Here is a 14,113-nt window from a genome sequence, read left to right as displayed (position 1 = left end):
ATGGGAACGGGCATCCCAGTACGGGAATGGGCATCCCAGGATGGGAACAGACATCCTGGTATGGGAACAGGCATCCCAGCATGGGAACGGGCATCCCAGTACAGGAATGGGCATCCCGGGACGGGAATGGGCATCTCCATATGGGAACAGGCATCCTGGGATGGGAGCCTGCATCCCAGTATGAGGAGGGGCATCCCAGTATGGGAACAGGCATCCCAGTACATGCATCCTGTTACAGGATTCTACATCCCAGTACGGGGTACGTGCATCCCAGTATGGGAACCTGCATCCCAGTACAGGTATGTGCATCCCAATACATGCATCCTGTTACAGGAATCTGCAGCCCAGTACGGGAACCTGCCATCCCAGTACGGGTACACGCATCCTAGTACAGGCACGTGCAGCGTGGTAGGGTGCCTGCATCCCAGTACAGGTACCTGCATCCCAGTATGGGAACCTGCATCCTGGTACAGGTGTGTGCAGCCTGGCATGGTGTCTGCATCCCAGTATGGGTCCCAGCATCCCAGTGCGAGTACCTGCATCCCAGTACAGGTACGTGCATCCTGGTACCGATGTGTTCATCCTGGCACGGGTACCAACATCCTGGTACAGGTACCCGCATCCCAGTATGGCTCTGTGCATCCCACTACAGGAACCTACATCCCAGTACGGCTCCCAGCATCCCAGTACAGGTCCCAGTACCCCAGTACGTGTCCCAGCACCAGGCAGAGGTGCCCACAAGTTTTGCCTCTGTCCCCGTTGGGGTGCCCTCAGCCCAGCCCAGCAGCAGCACATCCCGCAGGGGTGCTTCGCGCCCCGCACAGCTGTTTGCAGACCAGCAGAGCCCAGCACCGGGGACCTTCGACCCAGCGCCCTTTATATGCCATGTCCCAGTCTGGGTGCCCATGTCCCCACTCCAGCGCAGCTCTGGGACACCGGCACCGTTACCGCGTGCCGCAGCGCACGGACCTGCTGCGCCCTGGGGGCCCGGCCCGTTTGGAGCCACCAGGAGCACCGCGCGCCCCTTCCACCTTGGCATCGCCTCCTCTGTCCCGCACCAGCTCCGCTCCCTCCCCGTGCCGGCACCCCGAAGCCTGGCCGGGCTGTGTCCCCCTGCCCCGAGGACCCCCTTCTGCCCTGGCAGCCCAGAGGGATCCCACGCACAACGGGAGCAGCGCGGCACCATCCAGCCCTGGAGCTCCCCAGCGCCTCATCCCAGGGGAGAGGTGAGGCTCTGGGGGCTTTAACAGTCCCTGGGGCCAACCCAAGCCACGGCAGGGCCCTGGAGAGGTGTTGGGAAAGGCTCTGACCACGTTCCCCAGTGCCCAGGGCCTGCGGTGGAGCCTGCAGAGACAGAAATAATGAGGGAAAAGCTGCCGTGGGGAAATGGGAGCAGGGAGGGGAGGTAGCACAGCCCTGAGAGCTGCGCGGTGCAGCAGAGCTGGCTGCAGGGGTTTGGGGAGCCCGTGACAGTGACACGGGGACCCGCTGCCTCCTTCCCCAACTCTCCCCCCAGGCTGGCACCCGCCCTCCCTTGCACTTGTTCTGGAGGTGTCCGCGCTCCCCAGCCCTGCGCCTTGTCCCACGGGGCCAGGCTTCAGTTTGTACCCTGAGATCCCGTGACTGTCCCCAAAGGGGCGGGCAGCCCAGGCCCCTGGGGACTCCTCGCTCCCCTGGGACCCCCTCACGCCACAGCCAAGGGTCCCCCTGGCTTTGCAGAGCTCTGGCAGGGGACAGCGGTGCTGCTCCCTACGCGAGACAGGACAGCGGGTGCAAGCGGAAGGTGTGTAAAAATTTATTTCATTATAGAGAACAAACCTAAAAGACCAGACCTGGAGCAGTGACGGGCACGGGGACAGGCCCACGCCCCAGGGCTCTGCCCCATGGGACACGTTCCTGGGCTGGGGCATGGGGAGTGGGAATGGGAATGGAAGAGGTGGCCCCGGCGGTGCCAGGACCCGCGAGCCAGCAGCGAGCACTGGGGACAGTGCCACCACCACGCCACGGTGGGATGGGGACAGAGGTGGCTTCTCAAACCCCTTGCCAGCTCCAGGCCACGATAAAACTTTCAGCAGACAGACAGAAAGGCAGCTGGCTGTCCCTCGGTGCTGCCCCGCAAGCTGCCTGTAAATCAGCCTACCCTGAGTGTAGCCCGTGAGCTTGTGGCACGTCTCTGGACCAGGAGCTTCCCCGGGCTCCCCGCAGCGTGGCAGAAGCGGGGTGGGAGCCTGGGGAGGGGGGAACTGGGCACTGAGCTGCCTGGGGGCTCGGTCTCTGGGGCACTGGGGCAGGGCTGGCCCCAAACTGGGCTGAAACGCCAGCTGCCCACGTCGGGGCAGGGGGAGGGGGCTGGGAGTGGGGCATGGACGCAGTTCCAGTCGTACCAGGAGATGCAAAGCCCGGAGGCGCCTGCTCCGGCCTCAGTCCCCACGGAGGGGACAGCAGGACAAGGGCCACGTGCCCGCCAGCTTGGCCATGGCACGGCCAGGGAAGGAGCGCAGCCTGCCCTCAGCCCCCCCCCGGGAATACTGGAGGGGTGGGGAGGGGACAGGACACGCAGGCAGCCGGGGGAGGAGGGCAGGTGGGCCAAGATCCTGCTGCAGGACACGTTGCAGCACTCCAGTACAGAAACAGAAGACAGAAAGGGCCTGGGACAGGGCCCAGGTGTCCCTCCTGCCCCTCGCAGCCCAGGGCCGGGGGCTGCAGCCAGGACACCCCAGCAGGAGGGGCCAGGAGAGACCCCAAAACTGGGGTTTGGGCAGCGAGCACCCCCAGCCCTCCCCGGCTGCCTATCCCAGCATGGGCAGTGCTGGCAGAGGGAAATGGAGACTGCGGGTGGTGGCGTGCCCGATGGGGCCAAAGCCCACCAGCACCAACAAACCCCGGCAGCCTTCGGGCTGGTGCTGCCGGAGACCCCAGGGGCTCCAGGAGTGTCACCCCACAGACCTGAGGGCACCAGCACAGCCTGCTGTGGACAGGATGTGTCTGCCCCACGGATACTGAAGCACTCACGTTGGAGCATAAAAACAAACGTTAAAAAGACATGAACAGAATAAAAGACGGGGGTGAGCCTCTGGCTCCCAGGGAGGGGTCCCCAGCGGCCCGGCGGGGTTAGGCTGGCTGGTGCCGAGGATCTATCCTGCTGGTACTGGGAACTCTGGTTTCACCAGCCCTGCAGTTGAGGCTGGGGGGAGGAGGATTTCCCAGCGGGGACCAGCTCAACACAGGGCCCCTCGCCGGGGCATCGCTCGGGAGGGGGAGGCTGGCGTCGCGGGGAGGACGGGGTGGAGAGCAGCTCTCACTTGTTCTTGGCTAGCGTGCGGTACAGGGTGAAGCCTACCAGGGCGGTCACCGCGGCCCCCAGGGCCACCCGCAGCCAGAAGGACGCGGCTCCCAGCTCCGTGGCGTTCAGGTGGCTGCAAGGGAAGAGAGAAGAGGCCAGTGAGTGAGGCGCACCGACAGCTGCCCCGACGCCACGCTCCCCGACAGCCAGGGGGGGCTCCCACCCCGGCAGGGAGGTCGGGGAGTCCCTGCGAGGGCCCAGGGTGAGCACGGCTCCAGGACAGGGCCACCACCCGCCTGAAGGTGCCACGCGCCGCAGCGCCCGCCACCCGGCAGCATCGCCAAGCCAAGCGATGGCTTCCTGCCCTGCTGGTGGAACAGATGCAGGCTTTACCCTCCCGTGGTCCTGAAATAGCACACCAACATCTAAATAATTAGAACAAGGAGGTACGGCGCCTTCCTTTCTAGGTCAGAATGCTTTTACAGAGCCCCGGCAGCGGATGCAGGCGGAGATGCGGGCACGCAGGGCTGGGAGAGCCGGCACCGCTGGTGGGACCGACCCAAGGGCAGCAGGGAAGGGACCCGTGCGTACACATCCCCTTCCTAAACACGTGCTGTCCCGCATCAACGCGCTCCTCTCCGAGGAGGGCAGACGTATCCATTATTCATTCCCCACTAAACAAGGGGAGAGCAGCCAATCCCTGGCCCTCCATTACGCCGTTATTTATTTATACCACATACCCTAAGATATATTAAGAATATTTAAATTTTAATACTGCAGAGGGGAAAAAAAAAAAAAGTGTCAGCTCTAAAAATAAAGTTGTTTATTGAAAAGAAGCTAAAGGGAAAACCACTCACTAGTAATCCCATCCTGTCTTCCAACGCACCCACATGTTCTCCCGGAAAGGGCTCTGCCCCCGGTGCTGTGCTGCCCCTCGGCCCCAGCCTCGGCTGCGCCGCCCTCGAGCCTCGCCGCCGGCAGAGCCCCTCTCTCCTCACCAGCCTCCGCCTGCGGCAGCCTCCCCGCTGCCCAGCGCGACGCCCGGCCCCTTCCAGGAGCGCTTTGTTCCCAGGGCGATCAGAGGTCCTGCTTCGCTGACCTCCTTTTCTGCCTGATCCATCTATCGGGAGGAAACAGCCACCGCCTCCTCTCCGCAGGCCTCGGCTAACTAGCCCGGCGACTCCCCCCCCCCTTCAGCACTTCTTTAAATTTTATCTCAGGCTTCAAAAATAAAGATCCTGTGCCAGGAGCTTATCTAATAAATCTGCCAGAGAGATGCTCGAGGCAGAAGGCAGCCGAGTCCCCTTTGTCTCAGAGCAGGGAACGAAGCGGCCCTCTCGCTCCCCTTGCCCGGCGAAGCAGACGACGCCGAGAGCCAGAGAGAAACCGCAGCGAACGCGAGGTGCTGGCGGGCAGAGCCAGCAGCCTTCCTCCCCGGGCTCTGCTCCCAGCCCACAGCCCCCTGCCCAGGGACGGATACTAACGGGAAGGTGGCGGCGGTGGCCAGCTTGGTGTAGACGGCGGTGCCGGGCGGGCCCTGGCTGTGGCAGGAGAAGAGGAAGGGCGGCGGGAGGCAGTGCTTGTAGCAAAACTCGGCGGGGGAGAGCCCGGGCTGCTGGCTCGCTTCTGGCAGGTCTGTCTTGGAGGCCACGAAGACGCAGGGGATCTGGCTGTCCATGTAGTGTTCCTGCGGGGATGGGCAGAAGGCCCGGCGAGGGGTGAGCAACCCCGCGGGGCTCCGGGGAGGGAATCACGAAGGGTCCCAGCTGGGCAGGGCTGGAGGGCGCCGGGAGGAAGGGCTCGGCCAGCAACATTGCTGCCCGGAGGCAGGGGCTCCAGCACCAGGGCTGGGGAAGGCCAGCTCGTGCACCAGCCTCCTGGGAGACGCGGGGCTGCCGCGCAAAGGCTGAATCCCCCAGGGCCCCTGCCACTCACCTTATAAATACTGGCACAGTAGCTGAAGGATCTGGGGTCGCTCAGGTCATAGATGAAGCAGGCGACGTCGCAGGCAGTGTCCGACGGCTTCGTGAACTTTGTGTCAGTGCTGACCTCGTACAGCTGGAGCAGGAGGGGAAAGGACACGACGGAGATGGGGCTGGCTCCCACCAGCACGCAGCCCAGGGGCACTGTCATGGTGCTGCAGCTTCGCAGCAGCACGGGGGGCACAGCCCAGCCCTGCTGCAAGCCGCTGCCCCCGCTCCAACTTACTATAAGGTATTTCTCCTGGCCGTTGACCTGCACGGTGTTGATCGCGTAGAGGGACGGCTCTCCTGGGGTCTCCCTCTGGGCCTGCCACCGAGGAAAACGCCGTCTCAGACAGCGGGGAGCAAGAGGAGTGCTCGGGGGAGGGAAAGCATTGCCCACTGCTCCAGGCCCCGCGGTGAAACGGCCGCTGCCCTTGAAGGCCAGCCAGCGTCTGCGGCGAGGTGCGGGGCCGTTCGTAACGAGCAGGGAAAACCAGCACCACCTCGGTCGGGTCGGGGACAGCCCCGGGGCAGGAGCAGCCCCTGCAGGTCGTGGGGCCACGCCGAGGGAGGGGGCCCGCCACCTTACACAAAATTAAGGAGGCAAGAGCCGCGGCGTGGAGGGGCCCGGCCGGGGCGGGAGGTGCCGTCACGCAGCAGGTCGCTCCCGGGCCTCGCGCTCTGCCTCCTGCTCCGCCGCACAGGGGAGCAGCCACTCACCGCGAGGCTCCTGCCGAGGAAGGCCTGCAGGAAGGCGGACTTGCCTGCGCCCCTGGCTCCCAGCACCTTGCAGAGGAAGACGTTTCTCTGGGTCTGGCCTTTCTCCAGGTCAATCCTCTTCTCCCGGGTCACTGCGAGGAGAGGGGCCGGGTGAGCGAGAGGAGGGTCCCCGAGGGGTGAGGAGGGGAGGGCACGGCCATACCTGTGAGGGCCTGCGTCTGGGAGTCCTGCTCCGACAGGATGGGGTAGCCCAGGTAGCCCAGGCACTCCAGGCAGTGCCGCACGTCCAGGTAGGCCACGAGCCTGGAGAGGCGGAGAGCAGCGGGGAGCCAGTCGGGGGATGCCAACCAAGCAAAGCGCTACGCGACCGTGACCGAAGGCGTGGGAGAGGGACTGAGCTTACGTCCACTGGCAGAGGAATCCATGCAGGGAAAGCAGGCCTTTATCAGTGGTGCATACCGTGTTGTAGAGCTCGGGGCCCCAGGGCACGCAGGGGAAGACGCTGAAGAAGTTCTGCAGCTCCGTGGGCGAGAGGGCACCGTCCTGGTCCTGCCGGAACACACGGGAGTCAGCAGCCGAGGCAGGACGCAGCCTACACGCACCCACGGCTCTCCACAGCCACCCCAAACACCTCCAGGACACAGAGAGGGGCCTTGGCACGCTGAAGCCGCCTTGCCCACTGCTGCAGGATGCCACGGGGGTGCTTTCAGTGGCAGAAATCAGCTGCCAGTAAGGCCAGAGGTGCACGCGTGCACTGAGAAGGCGAAGCCCAGGGACTGCTGTCACTGCGCTCCCTGCGGGCAGGGTGATTCTGTTCTGTGACTGCAGCTGGAACCGACCAGCCCTGCCAGCAGGAAGGGCCTGTCCACGTGAGCTGCTGCTTCTGCCACGCAGCAGCCAGACCCTCTGCGTGCAGGGGAACCAACCCCAGGTCTGCGTGCAGCCGCTGGGCCTCTGGTACCAGACAACCACGTGCCGACACGACACAACGTCTTCGGGCTGGCATGCCACAGGGCCACGGCAGAGGCTCTGCTGGCATCTGGGCACACGGGGACATGTGTCACACCATCACAGAACGGTCTGGGTGGGAAGGGACCTTAAAGATCATCTGGTTCCAACCCCCTGCTGTGGGCAAGGACACTTCCCCCAGCCCAGGCTGCCCAAATCCCATCCAGCCTGGCCTTGGGCACTGCCAGGGATGGGGCAGCCACAGCTTCTCTGGGCAGCCTGGGCCAGTGCCTCACCGCCCTCATAGTGAAGAATTTCTTCCTCATATCTAATCTAAACCTACCTTCTTTTAGTTTAAAGCCATTCCCCTTGTTGTATCACTGCACCCCCTGACAAAAAGTCCCTCCCCAGCTTTCCTGCAGCCCCCTGCAGGCACTGGCAGGTCTCTCTGAAGCCTTCTCGTCTCCAGGCTGAACACCCCCAGCTCCCTCGGCCTGGCTCCGTAGCAGAGGTAACTGTCCACTCGGTGTTGCAGCTCCCGTCGAGCTGCCACAACCCAGGTGCACACTGACACCTAATTAGCGCGTCCAGATGCGCTGCAGATCCTCTACAGCCCTTCTCTGGCTCTCCAAAGAGCTGGCCCGTGGCACAACCAGCTGCTTCCTCTGCCTCTCTCTGGCCCGGTTCTCCTCCCACAGGGGGGCCAGCTGCAGTCACCGAACAGAATCACTCTGCCCGTAGGTAGCGGCGATGCCGCTTGGACGTTAGCTCAGAGCCCGAAGGCTCACCATTTACCGTCTGCACCTTGGTCAAGGGTGGTGACCCCGGCCCCGCGCCTCCATGACAGAGGAAAGCCGTTGGCTGAAGGGGAGCAGAGGCAGGCAGAGAGCAGCCAGGCTCCCGCGCGGCCCCACCGCGCTGCCCACCTTGTCGTGCTTCTCAAACAGCCGCTGCAGGAACTGGTAGCCCAGGTGGTTGAGCTCCGAGGAGCAGCCCGGGGGCACGCGGAACCTGCCAGGAGAGACCCAAGTGAGCAGCTCCGACGCCTCCTCGAGCCCCGAACGCAGGGCAGCGTGAGCGGGCCCTCGGCAAAGCCACATCGCACCCAGGGCACGCGGGTGTCTGTAGGCCAGGCTGTTCCCCGACAAAACCCTGCGTTGTTCCTCAACAAACTCCCCCCAAAAAACAAAACAAAGCTGTAGGGAGAGGGCCTCGAGGCTGTGAAGCAGACTCCCCGTGGCACATCCGCACTGCCCGAGCAGCCCGGGAGCTGCCATGGCCCTCGCTCTGCCTCGTGCTCAGGGTGTCAGAAGGGCCCGGCGCCAGCCCCAGCGCCTTCCACCAGCAGGGGCCCTGCGGTCTCCCCCTGGAGCCTGCTCTCTGGGGAGAGGACGAGGCAGCTCGCAGCCGAAGCCTTTCATTACTGTCAGATCACCACCTCTGGGGTGGCAGGGAGCAGAGAAGAGGCTGCAGCTGCACAACCAGCCGGGAGGGCTACGCTGACAGCTCACTGCTCCCGACAGCTCAGCTCAGGCAGAGACAGAGCAGCCTTCACAGCCCCTTGCTGATGTCAAGAGAAGTCAGGGACAGGCCTCCACTGCCTCCCCCCCTCCTTGCCCGCCTACACCAGAGCCAGCAGCACAGACAGCAGCTCCAAGGCCGTTCTATTTGTCGCCAACCCCACGTGGCAGCTCCCGGCCACAGGGGAAGGTGAGGAGCACGAACTTGACCGTGAGCTCAGGGCACAGATTCAGCCTCAGCTGAGGAGGGCAGCAACCCCCAGGGCCCAGAGAGGGTCACCACCACGGGTATGTCCCACCCTGTCACCTCCATGCACAACAGGACACGCACTGCGGGTGCAGGTAGTCATCTGTCAGCTCCAGCTCATCGTCGTAGCCAAAGCGGCGAAGGATGGTCCAGGTGGTCTCATGCCGGCCCCTCTGGATGAAGAGCGTGTTGAGGAAGAGGAAGCCTGTGGGAGACACCAGGCAGCTCAGACAGCAGGGCCAGACGGGCACTGCCTCGGGCATCCACACCTCAGGACTACGCTGAAGCAGGGTGCTTGGGCAGGGAGCTTTAAACGGCCGCAGCAGGCTCAGGCTTGCTTGGACAGGAGGGACTAATTCGGCTCGGATCGAGAGCCAAGGGGCTCAGCCTGAGGACGGGACCCCCTGCGATATGCTGAAGGAGATGAGTGCGCCCATTCCATGCTGGGGAGGAGCACGGAGCCCCACGCTGGTACCGTTTAGCGTCAGCCCGTTGTCCTGCACCCCATCCGTGGTGTTCTTCCACACAACCATCTTCACGTCCTCCAGGGCCTGGGGAGCCAGCGGGTTTCCAAAGCAGGACTTCTACCTCCCAAGAGAAAGAAGGCCTTCGTGAGCAAGCACGCGGATGGCACAACCCGCCAGCAGCCGCAGGGACTGGGATGCACCCCAGCCCCACAGCCAGCCCTACCTGGAAGTAGTTGAGTTCATCATCGCTCAGAATCTGGTTGTTATCCTGGTCCGAGAGGTTGAAAATCCGGGTCAGCGCTCGTGCACACGCGGGCCTCAGCTGCAAGGAACCAACCACGGTGACAAAAACAGGGCACTGCCTTCAGCGGGGCTCCTCCTCCTGCCCCCCGAAGTGCAGAGCCCTTCCTGCGCTGCGGGGAGCACGGCCCAGCCTGACCAGTGCCACAGCCACGCCAGAGCTGGGGGTCAGGAGCAGGACAGCTCACAGCGAAGGTTTCTCCTGCGCTCTTCCCACCATGGCTGCCACAGGGTCTGGAGCACGAGGGCTTCTTCCCAAACACCCAAATTCTCTACCCTGGCTACGCTGAGCATGGGGAGACGGGCGTTTTGCTGTTGGCTCCCCCCATGAGCTTTCCCCTCTTTCCTGCTATCTTGGCCCCAACTCTCCTCCCTCCTTCCCAGGGGTAGGAGCACAGCACAGCGCTCCCGGAGCACGAGGTGCTGCCCCGGCCTGAGCTCTGCAGCCCCCCGGGGGAGGCGGGAAGGGGCTCCTCCAGAAACCACGGGCAGTGCTTCCTACCTGCTTCTCCTCTGGGTCGTAGAGGGGGGCGGTGGGGTGCAGCACAGCTTTCTGAGCGTAGTAGAAGAGCTCAGAGATGTTCTTGAGGTTCTTGGCAGAGCACTGAGGATTCAAAGGGAGAGAGTCCTGTGAGCGGGGTGGGCAATGGGCTTGTGACAGGGGCAGAAGGAAGACGGTTGGAGCTCTCCAAGCCAGACAAGGAACGCATCAAAGCAGAGAGCAATCTCTGCCCACCAGCAGGAAAACAAAAAACCAAACCAAAACAAAAGGGAACCTCCTGCTCACGCTGTGGTTTTGCTGTGTCCTTTCCACAGCCTCAGACGGGGCTGCGCGGAGCTTCAAAACCACTTACAGCCAGACAGGGCAGACACTGAAACTCGCTCTTTGTGAGGAAGCCAAAGGGCAGAAGGCGTAAAGCACAGGCCCTCGAGACCCGAAACACGGTACTTGTGCAGAGCAACACCAGCAGAGCCCAGTGTTCCCTGCAAGCACGAAGGCTCCCCCGACCCACGACAGACAAATGTTCCTACCCCTCAGGGAGGCTTTGCCCTCAGGACCCTCACCTCCACGCAGGTCTCAATCTCCGAGAACTGGTTCATGATGGGCAGGATGACGTCCATGGAGCTGCCCATCTGCAGGTCAGACTTGTTCCCCACCAAAATAATGGGAATCCTGGGGAAAAAAAAAGATGGAGCATCAGAGAGCACAAGCAAGGCCACCCCTCTCCCAGCCCCAGCCCCGCTCCAGCCGCACGTGCTGCCGGGCAGCCGGCCGGGGAGCCTCCCCACCCTCCTCTGCAAGGTCCAGAACAGCTTTCCTGCCTCCCACGGCTGGGAGCATCCATCTGGAGAAACAGACTGCCTGATCCTGCTTACGCTTTCACCCAGCAACAATATGTTCAGAAGCCTTTAATCCAGCACAGCAGCCTTCTGCCCGAGCGATCCCCACACAGCTTGTGGCTCCTCTGCCCCATACTCCCTTGGCAGCAGCCTCTCTCTGCCTGGATGGCAAGGGATCGGGGCGGGGAGGAACCCTCCTCCCGTGACCCTCTGCCTCAGCTAGACTTCGAGGGAGAAAAGCCCCCACATTTCTTCTGCTACGAGTGGTTTGGCCACCGCTCGCAAAGCTGGCTCGATCTGAGCAGCCCCTGGAGGACACAAAGGCGGTGAGGGCCCAGCAGCCTCCAGGACCACCCAGCTCCACACCCAGTACCTGGCTCCCTTCTCAGCTCCTCCATTCACCATGGGGATCCACTTCGTGCGGATCTGAAAGGCGAGCACAGGGAAAGGCCCGTCAGAGCAGCCTGTGGAGGGAGAGGCAGCTCCCAGCACGCGCGCCGTAGCTGTCGGCAGGGCCCTGCAGCCATCTGCTCCCCGGTGTTCCCCCGCACCAGCAGGCAGAGCACACCCGGGGATGCTGAATGCCAGCAGAAGGATGCGACGAGCCCGTTGCCCCCAGCACAGGGAGGCGATTAGCAGTGTGGGAGCGTGCCTGGGCTGCGCTCAGCCTGCCTCTGCTTGCAGCAGTCTCAAACCCCGAGCCCCCACAGAACCGGGACTGTCAGGGCCCTGGCGGGGAGCACGTTACCTTCTCGATCGTGACTTCCTTGGTGACATCGTACACCATGCAGACCACGTTGGCCTGCAAGAGAGCAGAGGAAAGGAGGGTGAGTGAGGATCCCGGTGCTCTCAGCGTGGTGGGGGGCAGGTCTGAGCCCAGGCAGCTCCAGCCCTGCACGCTGCCGTCGTGCTTGCGCTGCAACCCAGCAGCTGCAGTTGAGGGCGTGCAGCACACGCGCAAACAGACACCGCGGGCTCCCGAGGAGCTGGACAACATCAGCTCCGGCCCCAGGTGCCCCAGGACAGCACGCAGACCCTCCCTCCCCAGCTCTTGGCCCAGCACAGGTATTTCTCTTCGCTAACTTGTGCGTGGCAGCTCCCACCTCTGCTGGATCCGCTCCCTGGATGCAGGGCTTTTGAAAGAGAGGTGAGGGCACGTGCGTGGCCGTGCCAGCCGCACGGCTTGAGGCCATTTCAAGCCATGCAGGGAGGTGGCAGCACACGGAGCTGCTCAGCCCGAGCCTCAGGGCAGGACAAAGGCACCTGATGGAGCCCCCTGCCCATGACCAAGCCTCGCTCCTCTGCTTCGTGCCCCATCCTGCTGCTGCGAGCACGCCTGCCGCCACGCCGTGCCCTCCTGAGGGGTGCTCTGGGGAGGCCACCCCCGCTGCAGGCAGCTGGGCTCCCTCTCCCTTTGGCTCAGCACGGGAACTGCTTCCTCCCCTCCCTGCGCCTGACGTCCCAGCTCCTGGTTCAGCAGCTGCTGTCCCCCCTTCCCGGCCCGCACCGACAGCGCTGACACCAGGGCGTTGTTTGCAGCAGACAGCAGGGATCGCTGGCCCTTTCAGGGGAGAGGTTAGTGCTAATCCCAGGGCCGCACAAGGGTTTAGGCAGGATTTCCTGGAGCCGTTTTAAGCATCTGTACCCTCCTGCTGTCTGTGGGGTGGGTACAGCACCCCTGTGCTCCCTGTCCCACCTCCTCATCCACCAAACACTGAGGAGGAGCAATTAAACAGTTGTGCTCACATGAAATGCACAGTGGAGTGTGGTGTTATTACCCCTAACCAAGGAGAAGGCTGCTCAGCACGGAGCCAAAGTCAATCCCAGAGCGGTGAGGAGCAGCTGGGCCCATCCCAGCCGGCTGGATTGTTTCTCCTCTCCACCCCAGGGCTCCAGCTCCCAAACCACCACCTCTGTGCCACCGCAGGAACCTAAGGCAGGGAGCAGGGGGGTCTCACCCACGCTCAGCAACTGCTTCTCCCCTCTTCCATGGCTGGAACACCCCGGGGCCAGGAGCACGCTATGTGTTCTGTGACTCCTTCTACCCGCAGTTGGCAGCAAGCCGCCCCCCGCTGCCCTCCTTCTGGAGGCTCCCCGGAGGAGCAGGACAAGCCACACGACAGCTTACAACCCAGAGAAGGATTAACCAATCTGCTAAACAAACCGATAGCGTTAATCCGCAGATAACCAACTGCCTGCACGTCTCTGGGTGGTTAATGGGAAGGAGGAATGGCCGTGTGTCACTTGGAAGCTGCAGGGCTACAGCAGTGCAGCCTCCTGTCCTGCAACCCCCTGTCCAGCCCCACTCACCTTAGCGATCTCCTCCTGCAGCTCATCCTCCGTCTGCTCTGACTCTGGAAGGGGAAAAAAGCCATCACTGACAGCTGCTGCCCGGGGATGCTCTTCCCCTGGCCGCAGGTGGGCAGGGAGAGGCGAGGCTGGCAGGGAGCGAGGGCGCCGGCCCCACCTGAGTAGTCCACGATGTGCGTGGGGACCTTCTCGGGCGTGACGTCCGCTGGGATCGTGATCTCCTCGGCACGAGGGGGCACCTGCAAAGCGAGCAGACTCCGTTCCATCGCATGGATGTGCCAGGCTGAACGCAGCGGAGAGGATGGCTGAATTTGGACCTCAACGCGGCCGCTGCGTGGGCAGGGTGACTCCAGCCCACAGACTGCTCTTGGCCCACCAGGAAGGGGCTGCGAGCCGCAGTGAGCTGATGCTTGCTACAGTCTGCTCCTCACACAGGTTTCACTGTCTGCACAGTGAAACTTCTGAAAGCCTCCCAGGCAGTGCCACGTCCCGCTGTGAGAGCTGCTGTTCAGCAAAGTCAGCGCTGCCACCCCGGAGCTGAGCCCTGGGGCGCTCCCCAACCCTCTGACCTGACCTCCTAGGAGACACGCTAAGCTGACTGCGGATGCTTCGCTGGGAAACACAGGAAGGCGTTGGGGGGCAGCTGTCCCCCGAGCCTCAGCGAGCGACTGCCGGTGGCGCTGGGCAAATGCTCCCAGCCAGGGCGATGCCCCGTCCCCATCGCAGCCACGGCAGCGAGGTGCAGAGCAGAGGCCCCACGGGGCACACGCAGGCTGGCGGCTCTGAGCACCAGGCCTGGCACAGCCACGTCCTTGAGCTGGTGTCGCCGCGGGGCAGAGGCCGTGGAGTTGGCGGCCTGAGCACCGGCCCCGTCCCACCGGGAGCAGCGGGGAACGAGGCCGGGGGAGCCCCGCGCGCAGACGGGGACCGAGCCCGGGCTCGGGGAGCGAAGCGGGGACCCCGCCGCCGCCCCCGGCTGCGGGCAGGGCGCTCACCTCCTCGGGGAACTCCTC

General features: G+C 63.8%; 2 protein-coding genes across 3 annotated transcripts in view; both read right to left on the bottom strand.

Moving 5' to 3' along the window:
- Window positions 1-2,092: 2,092 nt before the first annotated feature.
- WDR90 (WD repeat domain 90) overlaps window positions 2,093-14,113 on the bottom strand; it is a 43,637-nt gene continuing 31,616 nt past the window's right edge. The window contains exons 44-45 of the mRNA XM_035339501.1: window positions 7,629-7,632; window positions 2,093-2,105 (exon numbers count right to left, since the gene is read on the bottom strand). The gene's annotated coding sequence lies outside the window, so the exon portion shown is untranslated. The remainder of the gene's footprint in view (window positions 2,106-7,628; window positions 7,633-14,113) is intronic.
- RHOT2 (ras homolog family member T2) lies at window positions 3,017-14,107 on the bottom strand. Of its 2 annotated transcripts, XM_035339524.1 has the most exons (18): window positions 14,096-14,107; window positions 13,258-13,339; window positions 13,101-13,144; window positions 11,539-11,592; window positions 11,164-11,216; window positions 10,515-10,623; window positions 9,952-10,053; window positions 9,373-9,471; window positions 9,158-9,266; window positions 8,767-8,887; window positions 7,842-7,926; window positions 6,371-6,516; window positions 6,170-6,270; window positions 5,968-6,098; window positions 5,492-5,572; window positions 5,219-5,341; window positions 4,768-4,970; window positions 3,017-3,416 (listed from the first exon to the last, which is right to left on the bottom strand). In XM_035339524.1, exons 4-18 carry the CDS (start codon window positions 11,575-11,577, stop codon window positions 3,299-3,301), a joined length of 1,620 nt encoding a protein of 539 aa, XP_035195415.1. In that variant the 5' UTR covers window positions 11,578-11,592; window positions 13,101-13,144; window positions 13,258-13,339; window positions 14,096-14,107; the 3' UTR covers window positions 3,017-3,298. The 2 variants fall into 2 exon arrangements, with proteins under 2 accessions (XP_035195415.1, XP_035195414.1); XM_035339523.1 differs by lacking the exon at window positions 14,096-14,107 and having other exon boundaries at window positions 6,170-6,326; window positions 6,427-6,516; window positions 13,258-13,357.

The sequence above is a fragment of the Oxyura jamaicensis genome, chromosome 14 (genome assembly GCF_011077185.1).
Source record: "Oxyura jamaicensis isolate SHBP4307 breed ruddy duck chromosome 14, BPBGC_Ojam_1.0, whole genome shotgun sequence".
In the NCBI taxonomy this organism is placed as follows: Eukaryota; Metazoa; Chordata; class Aves; order Anseriformes; family Anatidae; genus Oxyura; species Oxyura jamaicensis.
The sequence above is the reverse complement of the archived record's forward strand: the minus strand, read 5'-3'. Positions and strand labels throughout refer to the sequence as shown.

Coding starts and splice junctions, on each gene's coding strand:
- RHOT2 (XM_035339524.1), bottom strand. CDS start 11,577: ATGGTGTACGATGTCACCAAGGAAGTCACGATCGAGAAG. Junction 10,624..11,163: donor GGAGCTGAGAAGGGAGCCAG/GTACTGGGTGTG, acceptor TTTTTTCCCCAG/GATTCCCATTATTTTGGTGG. Junction 6,271..6,370: donor GGATTCCTCTGCCAGTGGAC/GTAAGCTCAGTC, acceptor CCGCCTCTCCAG/GCTCGTGGCCTACCTGGACG.